We start from the raw sequence: 19,616 nt of genomic DNA, 5'->3' as shown, positions 1-19,616 counted from the left end.
CCCAAGACCGATCTGGAGATGAATATCTCTAATTCTTATAATTTTTAACGTTCCTGTGTTTCTCATTCGGACAACACCAAAATTACCGATCTTATATGTACTGAAATACTTTCTCCGTGGTGTGACATGGTACGAGGCTTCTATATCTATGACCCAATCTGTATCCTGACACACAAATACATGGATCATTACTAATAGACAAAATCACAAGCTCACCTTCAACTGTGGTTGTGGTATCTTCTTTGGTTTTTGATGATTTTGTCTCTTTCTTCTTTTTCTGATTTTTATTTGGCTTTTGCACTGATTCTGTAAGTGCCCTTTCTTTCCACAATTGTAGCAAGTGATGTCCTTCCTCGATCTAGACTTGCTCCTATATTTGCGGTCATTTTTCTTTTCCTTTGACCGACCCCTGTCTTTGGATGAACTCACTATCAATCATTCACCAGAATCCTCATTCAGTGATGGTCTTCTTTTAATTTCATTTGAAATGAGCAAACTTGTGACCACTTTCATATCCAATGTTTCTTTTCCATAAATTATGGTTGTCACAAGATGCTTATAAGATGGTGACAATGAGGCTACTAATAACAAAATTTTATCCTCATCTTCAAGTTTAATATCCAAACTAAACAGACCAACAATAATCTTATTAAACACACTAAGATAGTCAAGAATGAGAGTACCTTCCTTCATACGAAGACTATAAAGTTATTTCTTGAGGTGTAACTTGTTGGACAAGTTCTTGGTCATATAAAGGTTCTTTAGCCACAACCACAATCTCGCTGATGTTCTCTCTTCCATCACGTTACACATGACTTCATCTGATAGACACAACTCAATCACACCAGCGACTTTCAAGTCAAGATCATCTCATTCATCATCGGTCATGGTCTTTGGCTTATTCGTCTTCTCGACAAGAGCCTTGTGTAACCCTTGTTGTGCAAGTAGAGCCTTCACCATTTTTTGTCATAAAGAAAAGTTTTCTTTGCTATCAAACTTCTCCACCTCAAACTTGGGGCTAATTGACTTAGAAGACAAGGCTTTTCACGAACGAGCTCTGATACCACTTGAAGAGAAATGATGATAACAAAAATTCGCGCGAAAGCAATATAAGAGCTAACAAAGGAACAATCAAATCACAACACAAGGATTTACGTGGTTCGGTCAACACGACCTACATCCACGGGGCACAAAGAGAATAATCCACTATAATAAAAGTAGAGAGTACAATGTAGAGAGTACACCGTTCAATAATTTGCCCAAAGCTAAAGAGAATAACAACAAAGGAATCACAGGGAGAGATGAATATAAGATTACCTCCCGGGTGCACAACCCGAGTCAAAACCCACACCACAACGAACATCTCTCTTTGAGGATCAATGTGTGGTGACGAACCTTCTTCCTTCATTTTCTTCTCTCTACTCTCTCTCTTACTTCTTCTCTTTGTACACACTGCACACTACACACAACCACTCTACTCTTCTCCCACCAACACACAACCTCTGCACCTCTATTTATAGATGGCATAGAGTCTTCTAGATGTGAACCTTCTAAATGTGAGCCTTCTAGACTCATTCCAGAAATCGAAGGGGTTTTGACCCTTCAACTTTCTGCATTAATAAAAAGTATGTGGCTATTCCACTTCTCCACATCATTAATGGAGGGATAGGGCTGACCCTTCAACTTCTTCTGCATTAATGAGAAGTAGTGAGTGACTATTCCACTTCCCCACACCATTAATGAAGGATAGGACTGTACCCAACATGACTGGCAGCCAAGGCAACTCTCACGGTAAACCATCAAAGCTGCACTTGACCTAATTTGCTCTTTATTTAGAAAGAGTTAAAAGTTAAGAGTACAAGGGCAGCCCCTGACGACAAACAGTCAGGGTTCCCTTTGATGCAATTCGTCGATGGCAATGAATGACATCAAACAAGCATGGAATTTGCTTTTGTCTTAGCTGTTCATTTTTTTTGGATGGTAGAGGACGTTCATTGCAAGCATCAATAGCGCTAAGAGCCTGTTTGGATTTGGGAAATTGTGATGAATTGAATTCCAAGAATTGAATCCTCAGGAATTCCTATTCCACTGTTTGTTGGAAATTTGCAATCCCTCAAACTACTGGTGTGTGCAAGAATTAGCCAGAAAAGTTTGGGAGATATTTGGAAATTTCCCATTCTATAAATTCATATCCGAATTTGAATTCGTTCATACTAATCTCAAAATAGGTTCTTAATCAGAATTTATTTGAGCTCACATGGGACTGGTTATGACTAAAATGGATTTGGAGCTAATATAATTACGAACAACTAGTTCTAAAAATACCTAACTATTTATATTCCACGTCTACAGTTTCTAACATTAATTTTTCTTTCCTGCCTTTTTTCTTCTTTTTGGATCGATTTGGATCCTACCCTACACGAAGATGGATGGTCAGGTAGTGTTGCTGCATAATAAATGACCTCTTTAACAAATTTGTTGTCCTGTCGATAAGTATCAATACATTTTAAGGATAAACCATATAAAATTAATTAAATGAAAATATGCATGTAGATGCCCAACTTATGTTGAATTTTACATATAGCCTCCTAACATTTCGAAATGTTGAGCCAGATGAATGAGGTGATCTAGTCATGAGTGGAATGGGTAATTTTTTGGGATCTCCTCTGTGATATGGTGACAAGCAAACCTAGAGAGAGAATGAGAGATAAATGTATCTTTTTTTATATATATTACCTCGCACATTAAGTAGATAAAATAACGAATCTTCAAATTTAAAAAGCAGTTTTTTTAATTACTATATTTTTATTTTTTTGAGGTCACCTCGCTTTTAAGCACCGCCAACTCTTCTGAGCGATCCGTTTCAACACTGTTCGAAATGGACACCGAAGGCCGTATGTGCAAATGCATGGCTGTCAGACGGGGCGTGAAAGTTTTGCCCAACAGAAAAGTTGGCGGCACTTGCATGCAAGCAAAGATACCACCATCCTCGTCGCCGCCTTTTTTTCATTTTTCTCTCTCACTGTATATATATATATAATTGTATGCAGTACAAAACACCTCTTCTCTATCATAAATCGATTTGGTTGTCACAAAAGTTGAGTCTAGAGGAAGAGGAGACGATGATGATGATGACGACGACGACGGGCGATGATGGTTGCGAGGAGATGGTGATGGTACCATCACCACCACCATCACTAGAACCAACACCACCAATGGTGGAGACGGTGCAGGCGCTGCTAGACACGCTCGTGTCACCTCTCATGCGCACCTCCTCCTTCCATGCCCCTTTCTCCGACTCTTTTCAGTTCTCCGTCGCCAAACAGGTCTCTCTCTCTCTCTCTCTCTCTCTCTCTATATATATATATATATATATATATATATATATATATATATATATATATATATATATATATATATATATATATATATATATATATATATATATATTTGTGTGTGTGTGTGGTTCGATTACATACTTTCCTGTTCAGAGTAGAAGTTTAGAGGGAGAATACGCTAACATACTTTCCTGTTCAGATAATGATTTCTGTGGGGCTGGGTTTACTTCTTGTTTTTATAAGCAACGCTTGTTCTGTATCCACTCAAATCGTGCTCAAATTTCGTTTTCTTTTTGTCCCACCTTTTTTTGGGGTTTTTGATTCCTTGATTATCTTTGGGGTTCGCGGCGATGATGTATTGGGTGGATCGGTTGATGGGTAAATGGACAGGGGCCCTTGTTTCAGAGGAAAACAGCATACGAAAATAACGGATTCAAACCATGAAAGATTGAATGTGATCATATTGGTATCAAATCTTCCCCTCCCCCCCCCAAAAAAAAATCATTTGAGAATGAAGTCTTTTTAAATTTTTTTAAACATCTTTTTTACTTGGTCGTGAGAATATGAAAATCTATTTTTAATTGGTTGTTTGTCAAGATCTTTCTTTTGGAAGCGGTTATGGTTCTTATTCCTATCCTGTTTACATCTATTCTTTTTAGTAATGGAATTTCAGAGTATTGATAAAAAGTTTCTAAAGATTTGAAGCTTCTACGGCAGTGCTTCTTAGTGCATTATGCTGTGTATTTCAGCCGTTCTGTTTCCGTTTTTTCTGTTAGGGGGCTTTCTTTTTGGGTGGTCATGTTAGTAATATGGGTTTAAAATATAAAACCCAAAAAATAATAAATATAAAAGTAGGTTATCAATTTTGAAGATATATTTCAAATGGAGTTTTAAGCTTCTTGTTGCTATACCTTTCAAACTTAGCCTCTCAATGGTACCACGAAACTATGATTATCTTGAGAAGTACCCCTCTTCCTTTAACCACTCCTATAAATAGAGCTTCCCTCGTATTCAGATAGATTTTAGAGAGATGAATAATGACATATTGCTTGTAGATTATTTCTCTTAGGCTTATCCTGTCTAAGTTTAATGAACTAATGAATTTTAACTTTTACCATTTACTGGAATCGTAATTGATGTGGCATATCCATGTTACTATTGAACCCTTAAGGCTCTGTTTGAGAGAAGGGTATCTGTGGAGTTGGTAGGGTGAGGGTGTCGAGGACGGTTACATGATGTGGTTTGGAGTGTGTTTGGGAGAGGGAAGTAGAGTCGGTTGGGACTCAGTCAATTCCAAATAGTAGAAATTTCAAATTTCAAGTCCGATGAGGTATTTACAACTTGAATCACAAGGACTCTGGTGGGTTGCTAAATTTAGGATGGTTTATATTTTTTATCTCATTTACCTCGATAAATCCTATATTCACCTATGTTACCTCATTATTAAACTACAATAATAGTACAATTAAGAGGCTAACAACTAGGGGTGGGCAACCGGCTGACCGGGCCCTGCTAATGGACCGGGCCATTGACCCAACTGGCCCAGTCAAAGCCCATCCCGTTGACCCAACAGGCCCAGTCAAAGCCCGACCCGTAAATTGATGGTTGGGCTTATTATATTATATATGTAATATACACATATTATATGTAATATATATTATTTTATATATGCACTATATATATATGGGTCAAGCCAGGCAGCGGCCCAGTCCGTTTAGGCTTAGTTCAGGTTGAACTTGGACTTAATTTATAAGTTCAGGCCTGGCCCATGAGGGGTTGGGCTGGGCTGACTGACTCATTGCCCACCTCTACTTACAACTAGAGGTGTAAACGGGTCAGGTTTGGTTAGGACCCTAGTAAAACCATACTTGGGCCCGATTTTTGAGTATGGTATTGAGTCCAGACCCGGGTCTAATCGGGTCCAGTATAAGAGAAACCATACCCATACCCTATGTCACAGGGATTTGGCCAACTAGGTACCGCACCCGCATCGATGCGACGTGGGTGCGGTCAACCTGACGCACCCAGGGTCATTTATGTCCAACTTTTGGACTTTATATATATTATATTTTTGCCGCACCCCTGCACCCAAGTTTTTTGAAAGTGCCGCACCCGCACCCATGTGACATAGCCCATACCTAATAAGAACTACATAAACCAGACCTAGACCATACCCGGTAAAATAATATTTTTTTATCATTTTTACATTAAAATTTTTTGGGTCTTAATCGGAACTCGGGTTGGGCTCGGGTCTAGTATAAAATTTTACAAACTATACCCTGATCCATGTATTAATTAGACCTTCGGGTCCGAACCCAAGTCTTAATCGGGTCTTAATATTTATCACCATACCCAGACCCTATAGGGTTTGCTCCGGGTCGGGTTTGGGTAAACCTGGCCCGTTGACACCCCTACCTACAACCAAACATGGTGATGAATCAGGAGTTAAAAACCTGAATCCTTGAAAAGGTTATTTATGCTTCCAAACAATAGAGGAAATCCACAACTCATTTAAAATCCATTTTTCTTGAAATCCAGTTTTTGTATTTCCTCGGCCTCCTTGCAAATCCCTCCAACAAAGGTTCTCAAACAGAGCCTAAATGAGATATAATTTCAATAAGTTCTTTTATACAAAAATATTTAAAAAAAATCCTTCCAAAATTTAATATCTCATATAGGCCTTCTAAGAATTAAAGATTATTATCAAACTCATAGCCTATGTAATTAACTATTGAGGATCCAAAATACTAATCAAATCGTATTGTCAATGGTCTACATTATGGATTATGTGATAATAAGCAATATACAAAGGCATGCATTACTAATAAAAAATGAAATATAATCATTGGGTAACCAAATATGCATATCCACCCATAAATAGGAAACTGAATATAATATTTGCCATTTACATTTCATATTAAAAAAAACTGCATAAGGCTTGATTTGAACCTTAGTAGGGAAGTACATATGAGAGGGAGATAGAGAGAAAAGATAATTAGAAGGGAAGAAGTCATTAGTATGCATTAATCCAACCATAACTCATAGTCATAGAACTCATATAAATTCATATAAGGGATAACATGATAACATTTTATCCACGTAAAGTATTCATACTAATTGCATTTCATTGCATAAGCATATGCCATAACACAAATATTTCATTAAAATTAAAAGAAAAAAAAGAACATGCACAAATAAATCAACTACACATAAAAAAATTTAATTATGCATGCATGTGATAAAGAACTAAAAAGAGACATGAATAATTACATAAAGTGAAACCTTAGAATACATATTCAATTTGGATATCATATTTTATAGATAAAAACCCCACAACTTATTTGGATCCAATTATAATTAAAATAGATCCTATTATAATCGATTAAAATAAAATATAAATTCATTCAAAATAAATATATAGGCCAAAATTATATTTGGAACACAATTAATTAAAACTTATTTTATAATGATCCAAATTTCTAAAAAAAACTTTCATAACAAATGCATTTATTAAGTTGGATATCTTTTCAGATCTAATCTAGATCCATATGCGATTAACTATAGGGTCAATGCACTATCAGTAAAGTAATACATCTCATGCAAATAAGATTTAAGATTAATGTTATAGTATATTTGGATCAAACCTTGATCAAGACTTAATCCAAATCATATGACAATCCTTTAAAATAGATCAGATCTGAATCATATTCGGATTTTGCATCATATGACTATCTTATTTACCTGATCAGATTTGAATCATATTCAAATATCAGATAAGATAACGGGTCATATTTACTTCATCAAATCAGATTTTGGATTAAATAACTGCCTGATTTACCTGATCAAATCTGAATCATATTCAGATTTTGAATTAGATAACGGATCAGTTATCTGATTCAACTGATCAGATCTAAAACCAGATCCAAATCATATTCGGATCAGATATCTATCAATTTAATTAACCAGCTCTAAATCATATTTAGATGAGATAACTTACATCTATAAGTAGTTAGATTTGAATTCAAATCCAAATCATATTTGGATTGATTATTATCTTATCCATAATATTTAGATGTAGATTACCTTTGGATGACAATCTGATCCACTAATAGAATCCATAGCCATGTTCATATGGTATTTGGATCTGGTACTTGATTTGATTGGTTGGATCAAATTCAGATCCATATCCATATCCAGATTCTATCTAGATTCAATCTCGATCTGATTTATATCTCATACCTAGATCCGGTAAAGACCATAAAACCAATAAACGTTCATGGTGGATTTTGAACTCATGACATTGCAAAAGTGTTAAAAGGTATTATTATTATACTAAGAGGCCAACACATAACTAAGCTTGCAGAATGAATAAATTTATTAATTAAAAACTCCATAATTGTGTGCAACAATAACGAGGCACTTTGTACCAGTGCATGCAGTCACAAGCTATCAGTGTAACAACCACAACTCATACCCCTTAAACAGTGCAGATTTTTTTAATCAATTACGAAAATATTCTCAGAGATCTAGGGCCTTTACCGTTTCACTCTCAATTGGATAACCAAACACACTACAAAGAATCTTATATTTATCATTCAAACCATAGCAACTCATTATTTATTACTTACGAAAGAAAAAGTGTTTAAGAAGGAATTGCAAGAAACATATCAGAGTTATTTAAATGACATAAAAGTAAATAAATAAAAACTAAGCCACGTTGTCCTTTTGTGAACTGTCTAGCAGAAGTGTGACACTCGTAGCTCTTCCAGAATCTAGTCGCTTCGCTGATCCCCTGCGGCTGCGAAAAATCACAGAAGCAGGAGTGTCAGAAATCCGAGAAATTCTGCATACAAATCCCTCTAATAAAATAAATAAGCATAAAGAATACAGATAAGAATTCATGCAATACTTTAGTGGGATGCAGTTATGACAAATTCATAATTCAATTAAGCATTCATGCATTAGAGACAATTATTAAGTATGAAAGAACATTTAATAAATAACAGTGATCACAACTTAAGCAATACAATCATTTAACGTGCATTAGGGAACAACAATATACATTCACCAACATTTAACAGTTAAGGGAACAGGTAAACATGCATGATCTAATGCATAACAGGAATATGCATGGCTTCAGTGCAATTGTTATCATCGCAAAATTTTTACTTTTTGCGAGTCAAACTGACCTTTGAAAAGTTTTTGAAAATAACTCGCCTCCGTTTTAAAATGCGGGAAAATTCCGTAGAATGGGACTCGCCTGTCGGTACGAGGTTCGACCGTTCCTGCCACCTTTAACAGGGGTAATCGAACCAAGGATCAATCTACTACTCTGCTCTATTCAACTTGTCTAAATCATATTCTAATTTCTAAATGCACAAAGAATCAGGCATGTGCTATGAATTTCTAAAAATGCACATTTGAAAACATGATGCTTGCTTTGAATAACTGAAACACTTATAATAGATATCACATGGAAAATCGTGAATTGGGATTTGAAATGTACTTCTGAGAAAAGTAAAAATCGATTTCTGAAGAAATGTAAGGATTTTGTGAAAATCGATTTTGAGAAATATGAAATAACTTTGGAAAACTTGATTTCTTTGAATCAGAGTTTTGAAATTGAAAATATAACTTAGAAAATCGAATTTGGAACTTGGGAAATACTTGAAATATCATTGGCAAATTAATATTTTGAGAAAATCGATTTTTGAATAAGACTTAGAGGATTTTGAGAAAATGAACTTCTTTGAATTGAGATTTGAATTGGAATTGACAAATGCATGAAATGAATGAATATGGATTTGAGGAATTGAGAAATACTTTTTGTATTTTTAAGAAATGCAGTGCATTTTGAAATTAGCCTAAGAGTGTAGGCTGAATGTGGCTAATGTGAAGATCATAAATCTGAATATCCTTCATATTCTGACTATGGCCATAAATACGAATTCCACCAAGTTTATAAACTTCATAAAAGCTAGTGTATGTGCCATTCGTGTAGACCATAGTGAGTTTGAATATGCATGAATCATCATCCATCACACATTAACATTATTTAAAAAAATAAACTATATGCAATGCAAATCCTAATCTATGCAGGAATTTAAATTCTTATTTCAAAGTTTACATTTAATTTACATCACTATTGAAATTTAAATACATGAAAAATAAAATCTTCAATGTACCTGCAAAACTAGAAAACTTTGTTAGTGATGATATGTTGGCTTTTCTAGATTTATCCAGTAATATCTAGAAATTACTGGATTTTACTAGATATAAGCCTTTTCCTTGATTCTCTTAAATAAAAATGATAAAATATGAAATAAAATGGAATAAATAAGGAAGATAAGATATGAAATTTCGAAATTGGGGTCCAAATGACCAAAATACCTCTAATAACAAGACTATGGCCTTGAAATTAGGGTTTTTTAGAAAGATATTTGGATAAAATGCAAGTTTTGAAATTTGAATGGAATAAGCTAAGCTAAATATGATGTGACATGATTAAAAATATGGAAATTAGGGTTAAGGATTTCGAAATTGAGGTCAAATGACCAAATTGCCCCCGATAGCAAGACTATGGCCTTGAAATCAGGGTTTTCTGAAATAAATTTTGGTAAACACTTAGGTTTTATGCACTAAATGAAATCAAATGAGCATCAAATTAAACCTAAAGCATCCTAATATGATTATTAATATGATTAAACCCTAAAAATATATGCTTATACACGAAAATCCAAGAATATCACAAAAACTGTGATTTTAGCAGTGTTTTTGGATCTTTCAGGAACCCGGTTTTGCAATTTGCTTAATTCAGAGATCAAATGGATTCCAAAATCCATAAAAATTGGTACCTGCACTTGTTATAACCCTAATGTTAAATTGGAATTATAAAAATAATTTTTTGACATTAAATTAATCCGAAAATTGCATTAAACCCTAAAAATATGCTATTTTGACCTAATTCACCAATCAGTCTCAGTCCAAGACCTGAACCAAGGGCCAAATCTCCGTGGAAATTTATGAAATTTTACAGAGACTAACTAAGAAGAAAAACAGAGATTTCCCAATTTACAGATCGGAAAAAGCATCTCCGGTTAGGGAGAAACTCTTCCGGCAATCTGAGCTAAAATATATCACTTTTAACAGGGATTAAAACGGCTACTTCAGATTGAAAATACATACATAAATAGCAATCCTAAACAAAAATCTTTGAAATTTTAGTGGTGAACATTAGACAGAAAAATAACAATACTCACTTTTTAAAGATCTAAAATAGGATCTGTGGTTTGGGATTTATGACTAACACAAGTCTGATTAGGGTTTTGGTAAACCCTAACATGTTTTAAATTTAAAAATAGATTCTCTGAAAGGGGAAAAATACTAAACAGTGATAAAAAAATCCGAAAATTTCACAGCAGACAGATCTACTCAATGTAAATCCATAGCACTTTACAGATCTAAAATCGGATATAAGATGAGAAAAATATCATAACAGCAAGTTACCTTCTTGATTTTAACCACGATTTTAAAGCTTTAAAAACCCGATTTGATGTCTGATTTTTTTGACAGGGTTCCCGAGATCCAAAACCTCTGATTTTTCTACAGTAACTCAATAACTCATGCATGCATCACATATAAAAAAATCAGAAATAAACAATGAGTACTTCAATCCGAAATAACATTATCTTTAATGTTCTAAACCTAAAACACACAAAAATTTAAGAAACTTGAAAAACCATGCATTAACTAATGTAAATCAATAAAATAAACCATAAAACAGTAAATAAAAATTATTTCTATGCTATAGAACGTAAAACAAACATGAATAAACCATGAAAATAAAATAAAAACAGGGAATCAATGGCTGGAATTTGATATCACCTTTAAAACATAGATTTAACCCATTAAAAGGGGTAAATCATATATTTTATTGGTTAATAATGTAAAGAATCATATTAAAATCAATTCTAATGGATTAAAATCCATGTAAATCATCCAAAACAGGGTTAGATCACCTTCTTGGATCGTTCTTGCTGATTCTTGATGGTTCTTGAGGTGAAACCATGGTTGAATCCATGAAATAGGAGGTATTAATGGCTAAAATTGATTTAAAACTATTAAAAACATGAAATAAAAGCTAAAATTTAAACAAAATAATTACCTTGAGGTGGATGCAATGGAGGAAGGGCTGGAGAGGAGAGAGAAGCTCCAAGAATCCCAAGGAGAGCAAGTTGGAAAAATCGACCCCCCTATGGCCTTCTATTTATAAAAAAAATTTAGGTTAAAAATCAAATGTTTTAAAAAAATTGGACTCTTCTAAGGGGGGCGATTTTGGGGTGTAAAAACTATCCTACCCCTAGCCTAAATTATCCTATTTAATACCTAATTAACCCCTAGACTCTCCTAAAAAATCCCCAAATGTAATGCCACTTGGCATTTTCTACATTTGGCTTTTTAAAACACCTTTAAAAACCTTTAAAAACACTAGTTTTAAAAACTAACTTTCAAAATGAGTTTTTCAAAATGGTTTTGACTCTTCTAAACCTCTAACACTAACCAAGACATCAACTAACCCTAGTCTTGCCCTGACTTACTCGAATATGGCGCCACCCCGAGTGGGCCCTCCTTGAGTTTTTACAAAAAGATGATTTTAAAACTTGAAATTGAAGGAGTTTTCAAAAGATTTTCAAAAGTAAGCTTGAAATTAAAAGTTTTGAAATGACATAGGGTTCTAACTGGGTCAAAACCCCTCTGGATATGGTTCCAACTGAGTGGGCCCACATCGAGTTTTGAAGAATTTTGAAATAAACACTGAAAATGGCTTTGAAAAGGGGTTAAAAACAGTATTTGAAATTCAAGATCTTTGAAAATAGGGTCTCAAGCGAACTGGAACTCCGAATTCGAGTCCTGAACTCTTAGGATTCTGAGATTTTAGATTTTAGAATTCAAATGGAAGAATTTTCGAAAGATTTTATCAAAAATTGATGAAATAAGTCAAAAACACAGTCAGGGTTAGACTTCTAACTCGATCAGGACTCTGAAATAGAGTCCTGAATTAACTGGACTCTACGAAATGACCTAATTTTTGAAAACGAATGGAAATAAATGAAAATGGAATATAAACAGACTCCTGACTGGACTAGGACTCTGGGATAGAGTCCTGATCGGACTGAAACTTTCAAAAATTTAAGAAATTTGATGAATAGAGGAATTCAGAAGCGACACCACCTCAATGGGTCTCATCTGTGAATTGAAATCGATTAAAATTTGAATTTGAAATGAATCCAGATTGTTTCCTTGAGAAAATATTTCGAAATATAAAGTCCTGGGGTTGGAAAATGACAGAGTATTGAATAAAAAGCCAGGTTTTGAAATTGATTTTGAAATAAAAGCTTTAAAATTCAAATCTGGATTGAATGTTTTGAAATAGGAGTGTTGGATCTCAAGAATGAGATGCAATGTCATGCAATGCTATGCGATGCAATGAAATGGTATGTCGAATTCATCAGTGATATGCAATGACATATGAAATGGACAAACACTAGATGAGGGTGAAAAATTTGGGGTGTTTACAGCAATGCATGAGTAAATTATTACCGCTTATTAAATTTTTTTTTTCATATGCATATTCCTATTAAATGCACATAATTTAAGTTCATCTTTTTAATTGTCGTTGCCCACAGATACACCAAACGAGTAAAATCCCCGAGGTCAAGTTAGATTCCCAGGGTAGCTTAGCATACAATTTGTATTCTACTACTAGTTCCAAACTTAGCCCTCGACCGAAACAGCCGTCAGAACATTAGATCATTCATTTAAAGTTGAGGACACCAGGGACCACCCATCCACAAGTGTCACTTTTCTTGGTATACCAAAACAACAACTGTGTCTACACATCACCCTCAACAAAGTGACAAACTCTCTCTAAAACCGTGGCTAGGAGAAAGAACCTCAATATTGGGTTCAGGGGTAACCAATAATGCACACAGAGTTTTTGTATCCTCTTGGTCATCTAAAATCGAAAGTCTAAGATTCTCATTCTTTCGATGGGAGATCTCAGAATGTATATTACATTGTTCTTATTCATTAGTTTTTTATTGAAAGTCAATTATTAAGTTTTGCAATTCAGCATGTAAAAGCAAAGGCAACAACTCGCCCGTGGAAACATTTAAAACAGTGCAATAAAAATAAATATGATTTTTACGATACATTTAAAAGTAAATATAGAGGAGCAAACCAAAGCTCGAGGCCCACCAGACCCATGATGATTCATTTCGATCATCGATGCACCATATGCAAAAATCATAACAACGTGCAATATATGGAATGATGTCAACATGCCTTCAAATGCACATTCATATATACCAGTTTAACCTGTAACGCCCCAAAATTTCGACTTGTGATTTCGAAAACATTATCGAAAAACCTTTCAAAGATTTAAAGTTTTTACTTTTAAAAACGACAGCGAAAGACATTTAGAAAGGAGCATAAGTCAATAATCCTGGGTACGTTAGCTGAAAAACCATAACTCACATGAACAACAACTTAAAGGAATTGAGGAAATAAGGCAATAGATTAAAAATCTGCAGTTTATTACAAAATGAGCAATTTCCCAAAATTCAATAATCTAAAGAAAAACTCAAAAAGACTCAGAGCCAAGCCGCCAACACAAAGAAGAGAAATCTTGAGCCACATTGCACCACGCCATCGGCGGCCTGTGAAGTCCTACTCCTCACCTGCCCATGAAATGAGTCAGTTTCATAACAAACCAATAGGTGCATGAATAAATAAGTAGAATAAAATAAAGCAGGACATTCATGAGATAAACAATTATTATATTAAAACAACCAATACAATTGTAATCTATTCTAACAAGTGTAATATGTGCAAAGAGCTATTGTTTGAAGCATTTCGAGCAGTGTAAGTCTCAATCATCTACAACTATTCAAAAAGATATTCTTTAAGTTCTGATATTAACTGGCCTGTGGGTACGCACATACGCGAAACATAGAAACAACCGAGACCGATCCGGGGATTTATTATGTCAGGTGTTTTCATTAGCCCGGATGGCTGACTGAGTCCGCTCCTAAGGGGACGGTCAGTGATCAAGAGAGAAAATCCCCAAAGGCATTCGTGGACCATGGATGCATCCAACTTCTGCAGAAGTACCTGAGAGTTACCACCTAGGATAATTTATGGTAATCCCAATTCTCCTAACTTCGATGACTGGGGAAGCCGAGTCTTTTGCCCGTGGGGTGGTTGTTAACAACCTGTCCCTCAGAGTCTTTGTACCATCCATCCTCTCCCTTGATGAACCGTGAAGGTCGAATGAGTACGACGGAGGTTTCTTAACCTTCGCCCCATCCTACATGCTCTGGTCTATTAGACTCACTCGAGCATCTTGCCTGTTAAGGCCAGTTGTCACCATTTATGTGATCTCAGCATTGTGCTAAATGCACGCTTCAAGGTTGTTACAACCTCATTCTCCAACCATCGTAACCCACCTGAGACGTACTTGTTCAAAAAGTACGATCGTACCTTCCTAGAGGTACGACTACGATGAGAGGGTAACACTTAATGTTTTATGATTCTTTTGGTTCATACATAACATGCATTGCTCTTTTAGCAATTGGCCTGTGGAGGCTGACATTATCTCATCTATATCAATAAAGCGTTGATTTTCCCACTTCAAGGTACTCCATGACCTCTCATAAATTTTATACCGTACATGTCTTAAGGTTCGGTTACAATAACAATTGCGGTGGGTTTCTCTCTAGAAATGAGTCTATTTACAAAGTTACATTAAGTATGCAATTTCAAAAGAATAAGCATGCAACACAGAAAATCACAAGTTAAGTAATCCTACAGGTAAGCATGTATGCCAATTAAACTACTCGATTCTCTCTAGAATGAGTCTACCCATAGAGTTTACATTAAGCATGCAATTTCAAAAGAATCAGAACGAGGAAATCCCTGACCAGACAATCATAAGTTTAATACTTCTTCAGATAAGCAAGTATTTAAAATAACTATTCTATCTCAGAAGTCTTATTTTATTTCATTCATCCAAAATCCTCGTGCGACTTTCCCCTACCTCAGGATGTCGTGCAACTGCGTGCATCTACAGGTGTAGATGATACGAGGCTCAGGCCGCGGAGCCAGAGCGGGGTTCGATGCAAAGTCTGCAAAAGTGTGAGTATTTAACGCTACATTAATTATCATGCGAAGAATAGAAAGTCAGGCCTGTCGATCAAAAAAAAAGAGAGAGAGCCAGCAGAGGTGTGCCCCTGTTAGCCGAAATCAGAAAAGCGACAAGGGGCGAGCCCCTGCCCGCTAAAAACAACGGGGCGACAGGGGATGAGCCCCTGTCGAAAACATCTAGGCGGCAGGGGGTCAGCCCCTGCCGACAGCATCGAGGCGGCAAGGGGCCAGCCCCTGCCGACAGCCACGAAGCGGCAGGGGGCCAGCCCCTGCCGATAGCATTGAAGCGGCAGGGGGGCCAGCCCCTGCCGACAGCACCGAAGCGACAGGGGGGCCAGCCCCTGCCGACAGCATCGAAGCGACAAGGGGGCCATCCCCTGCCGACAACCTAGAGACGGTAGAACGGCCAGCCCCCCTGCCGACAACAATAAGGTGGCAGGGGCCAGCCCCTGCCGTCAGTCGAGAGGCGGCAGGGGGCCAACCCTTGCCGAGAGAGAGAGAGAGAGAGAGAGAGAGAGAGAGAGAGAGAGAGAGAGAGAGAGAGAGAGAGAGAGAGAGAGAGAGAGAGAGAGAGAGAGAGAGAGAGAGAGAGAGAGAGAGAAGGACGAGGTGACAGGGGGGAAACCGACCTCCCGCCGGTCGCCCGATCACCCTCAGGGGAGAGGGGGTGTCGCAGGGGCCATTGGTCCCCTGTCGGCACTCCAGCTAACCCCCAAAGGGAAAAGGGGACGACAGGGGCCCCGTAGGCCACCTGTCGGGCCTCTGATGGGCACAGAAGAGGCGGGAGGGCGCGACAGGGGCCGTGCGCCGCCTGTCGGACTCCCGACGAGGTGATAGAGAGGGGGTGAAGAGAGAGAAGAAGAAGAGGGTGGAGACAGCGTACCTGAGAGGAGAACGACGGCGGTGGCCGACGTCGGCGTGGGTTGCAGCGACGACGGCACTAGTGGCATGCGCAGGGAAGGAGGAGGTCCGCACGATGGGAGCGAAGGGCTTCGAGAGGGAGGTGTGCCTCCCCTCGCCCTCCTTCGTTGATCTTAAAGGCCTCAGGGGGCGATGAAAGGGGAAACCCCGATGAGTTTCCCTAATCCTCCCGAAAACAAAGGTGGAAGGGGGGGGGGGGGTGTGGCGCTCGGGAAGAGGATTTAAAATCCTCTTTCTGAGTCGGGTTATTAAAACCCTAACAATGACGAGCCCGGGTCGGGTCCGGACCCTACCCGGCCCGAGTCCATTACATATTTTTTTTTAACTGTGGGTTTTACATCCTACCCCTCTTAAAAGAATTTTGTCCGCGAAATATTTATTACCTTCAAGATTCAAAATACAGGTCAGGATATTTTTTTTTGATATCGCTCTCGGGTTCCCAAGTACATTCGTCAATTCCATGATGTTGTCATCGAACCTTTACAAAGAAAATGGTCTTTAATCTTAGCACTTGGTCATGACGACCGACGATCTCCACTGCTCTTTCTTCGAAGGTCAAGTCCCCTCTAATGTCCACATCATCATAATGAATGATGTGCGATGGATCGTGAACGTACTTCCTCAACATGGATACGTGAAAAACATTATGGATCTGAGTGTACTGATGAGGTAACGCCACGCGATAAGCTGCTTCTCCAACTCGCTCCAGGATTTCGAACGGTCTGACGTATCTAGGACTTAGCTTTCCCTTCTTCCCAAACCAAAATACGCTCTTCGTCGGAGATACCTTAACAAAAACCATCTCGCTAATCTCGAAGGTAAGCTCTCGTCGGCGTCTATCCGCATAGCTTTTCTGCTGACTCTGAGCGGTACGGAGTCGTTCTCGAATCATTTGCACTTGTTGAGTATAGTGTTGCAAGACTATAGGTGCCTCCAATCTTCGTTCGCCAACCTCGTCTCAGTAAACCGGTGATCGGCATGGCCTCCCATACAAAGCTTCGTATGGGGCCATCCCGATGCTCGCATGATAGCTGTTGTTATATGCGAATTCCGCCAGTCTGATCTGGGAATCCCACTGTCCCTTCCAGTCCATCATAAAGGCTCGAAGCATGTCTTCCAAGGTCTGAATCGTACATTTCGACTGCCCATCATACTGAGGGTGAAACGCAGTGCTGAACTTCAACTTTGTGCCCAAAGCCAGCTGAAGTTGCCCCCAAAACCTTGAAGTGAATCTAGGATCACGATCGGAGATAATCGAGACCAGAACACCGTGCAGCCTCACAATCTCTCTAACATAGAGATCAGCGAGACTATCCAACGATTGGTTGAGACGGATAGGTAGGAAGTGAGCAGACTTGGTGAGTCTATCGACGATCACCCAAATCGTGTCATGCTTCCTCCGTGTCCTCGGTAGGCTAACTATGAAGTCCATAGTAACATCTTCACACTTCCATAGAGGGATCTCTATCTGCTGCATGACCCCACCGGGTCTCTGGTGCTCGATCTTGATCTGCTGACATATCAAACACTTCGAAACATACTCAGCCACGTCTCGCTTCATACCGTTTCACCAATAACTCTGTTGTTGGTGTATCTAGACTTGTGGGCTTCCGCAAGAATTTTATCTCGTAAGACCGGATCATCAGGAACCCAAAGGTGCTCCTTCAACCATATACTTTCATCCTCCTTCAGACGAAAAGGTGTATCTGCAGTATCGCTTGAGCCTTCAACTTCTCGTAGCGTGCATCCGTTTTCTGCCCCTTGATGATCCTCGCTAGTAGCTCAGATTGAGCAACAAGGTGGGATAAACCGATTGAACTTTGAGTGATTGCGAAAGGTTCCCAAAAGTCTAGGTCTTCGACCAACCTCCATCAAGCAAATAAAGCATTAATCGAAACTTTCGGTGCTTTGCAGCCGAGGGCGTCAACCACGACGTTCGTCTTTCCTGGGTGGTAGGAGAGGGTGAAGTCGTAATCCTTGAGGAATTTGAGCCAACGCGCTGCCTCATGTTCAATTTTTTCTGTGAAAATAGATATTTAAGGCTCTTATGATCGGTGAATGCCTCAAACTGCTCCCCATACAAGTAGTGTCGCCATATCTTCAGTGCGAACACAACCGCAAGTAACTCTAAATCATGAGTTGGGTAGTTCTTCTTGTGATTTTTAAGTTGCCGAGAGGCGTAAGCGACCACTTTTCCATTCTGCATCAGCACAGCCCCTAGGCCTGACCTAAAGGCATCAGTATAAATCATGAATCCGCCTTTACCCGAAGGTAAGGTCAAAATTGGGGCACTGGTAAGTCGCTCCTTAAATAACTGAAAACTCGCCTCACACTTCTCGTCCCAAAAGAAGCTAGCCTCTTTCTTCAGCAACTTCGTAAAGGGTAACACAATTTTTGAAAAATCCTGAATGAATCGTCTGTAGTAACCCGCTAGTCCAAGAAAACTCCTGATATCACATGCGTTCTTTGGTTGCTGCCAACTGAGTACAGTCTCAACCTTTGCAGGGTCCACAGACACTCCTTCCTTAGAAATAACGTGTCCCAAAAACATAATTTCTTCGAGCCAGAATTCACATTTAGAGAACTTGACATACAAACGTTCATTTCGCAGGGTCCTCCAACACGATGGTTAGGTGTTCCTGATGTTGCTCTCAACTTTCTGAGTATACCAAGATGTCATCAATGAACACGATCACGAAGGTGTCCAAAAATGGCTTGAACACCCTATCCATTAAGTCCATGAAAGCTGCTTGGGCATTGGTCAGTCCGAACGGCATGACTGTGAACTCGTAATGTCTGTATCTCGTCCGAAAAGCAGTCTTAAGAATATCATCATTCCTGATTCTGAGTTGATGGTATCCAGACCTAAGGTCGATTTTCGAGAAAACTTTAGCCTTCTGCAACTGATCAAACAAGTCTTCGATACGCGGCAATGGGTACTTGTTTTTTATCGTGGCCTGGTTGAGCATTCGATAGTCGATGCACACATGCAAGGTCTCGTCCTTCTTATTCACGAAAAGCACAGGAGCTCCCCAAGGAGATACGCTTGGGCGAAAGAATCTCTGATCCAACAACTCCTGCAACTACTTCTTGAGCTCCTCAAGCTCAGTTGGCGCCATCCTGTAAGGTGCTTTAGAGATTGGCGTCATACCT

At 38.3% G+C, this 19,616-nt stretch overlaps 1 protein-coding gene across 1 annotated transcript in view; it reads left to right on the top strand.

Moving 5' to 3' along the window:
* The first annotated feature begins 3,122 nt into the window (after positions 1–3,122).
* LOC149840904 (uncharacterized) overlaps positions 3,123–19,616 on the top strand; it is a 67,839-nt gene continuing 51,345 nt past the window's right edge. Inside the window, exon 1 of the mRNA XM_090005160.1 lies at positions 3,123–3,326. Coding sequence (XP_089861286.1) covers positions 3,123–3,326 — 204 coding nt within the window. The remainder of the gene's footprint in view (positions 3,327–19,616) is intronic.

Source organism: Nuphar pumila, chromosome 4 (genome assembly GCF_984573655.1).
Source record: "Nuphar pumila chromosome 4, dmNupPumi1.hap1.1, whole genome shotgun sequence".
NCBI classification, from domain to species: domain Eukaryota; kingdom Viridiplantae; phylum Streptophyta; class Magnoliopsida; order Nymphaeales; family Nymphaeaceae; genus Nuphar; species Nuphar pumila.
The sequence above is the reverse complement of the archived record's forward strand: the minus strand, read 5'-3'. Positions and strand labels throughout refer to the sequence as shown.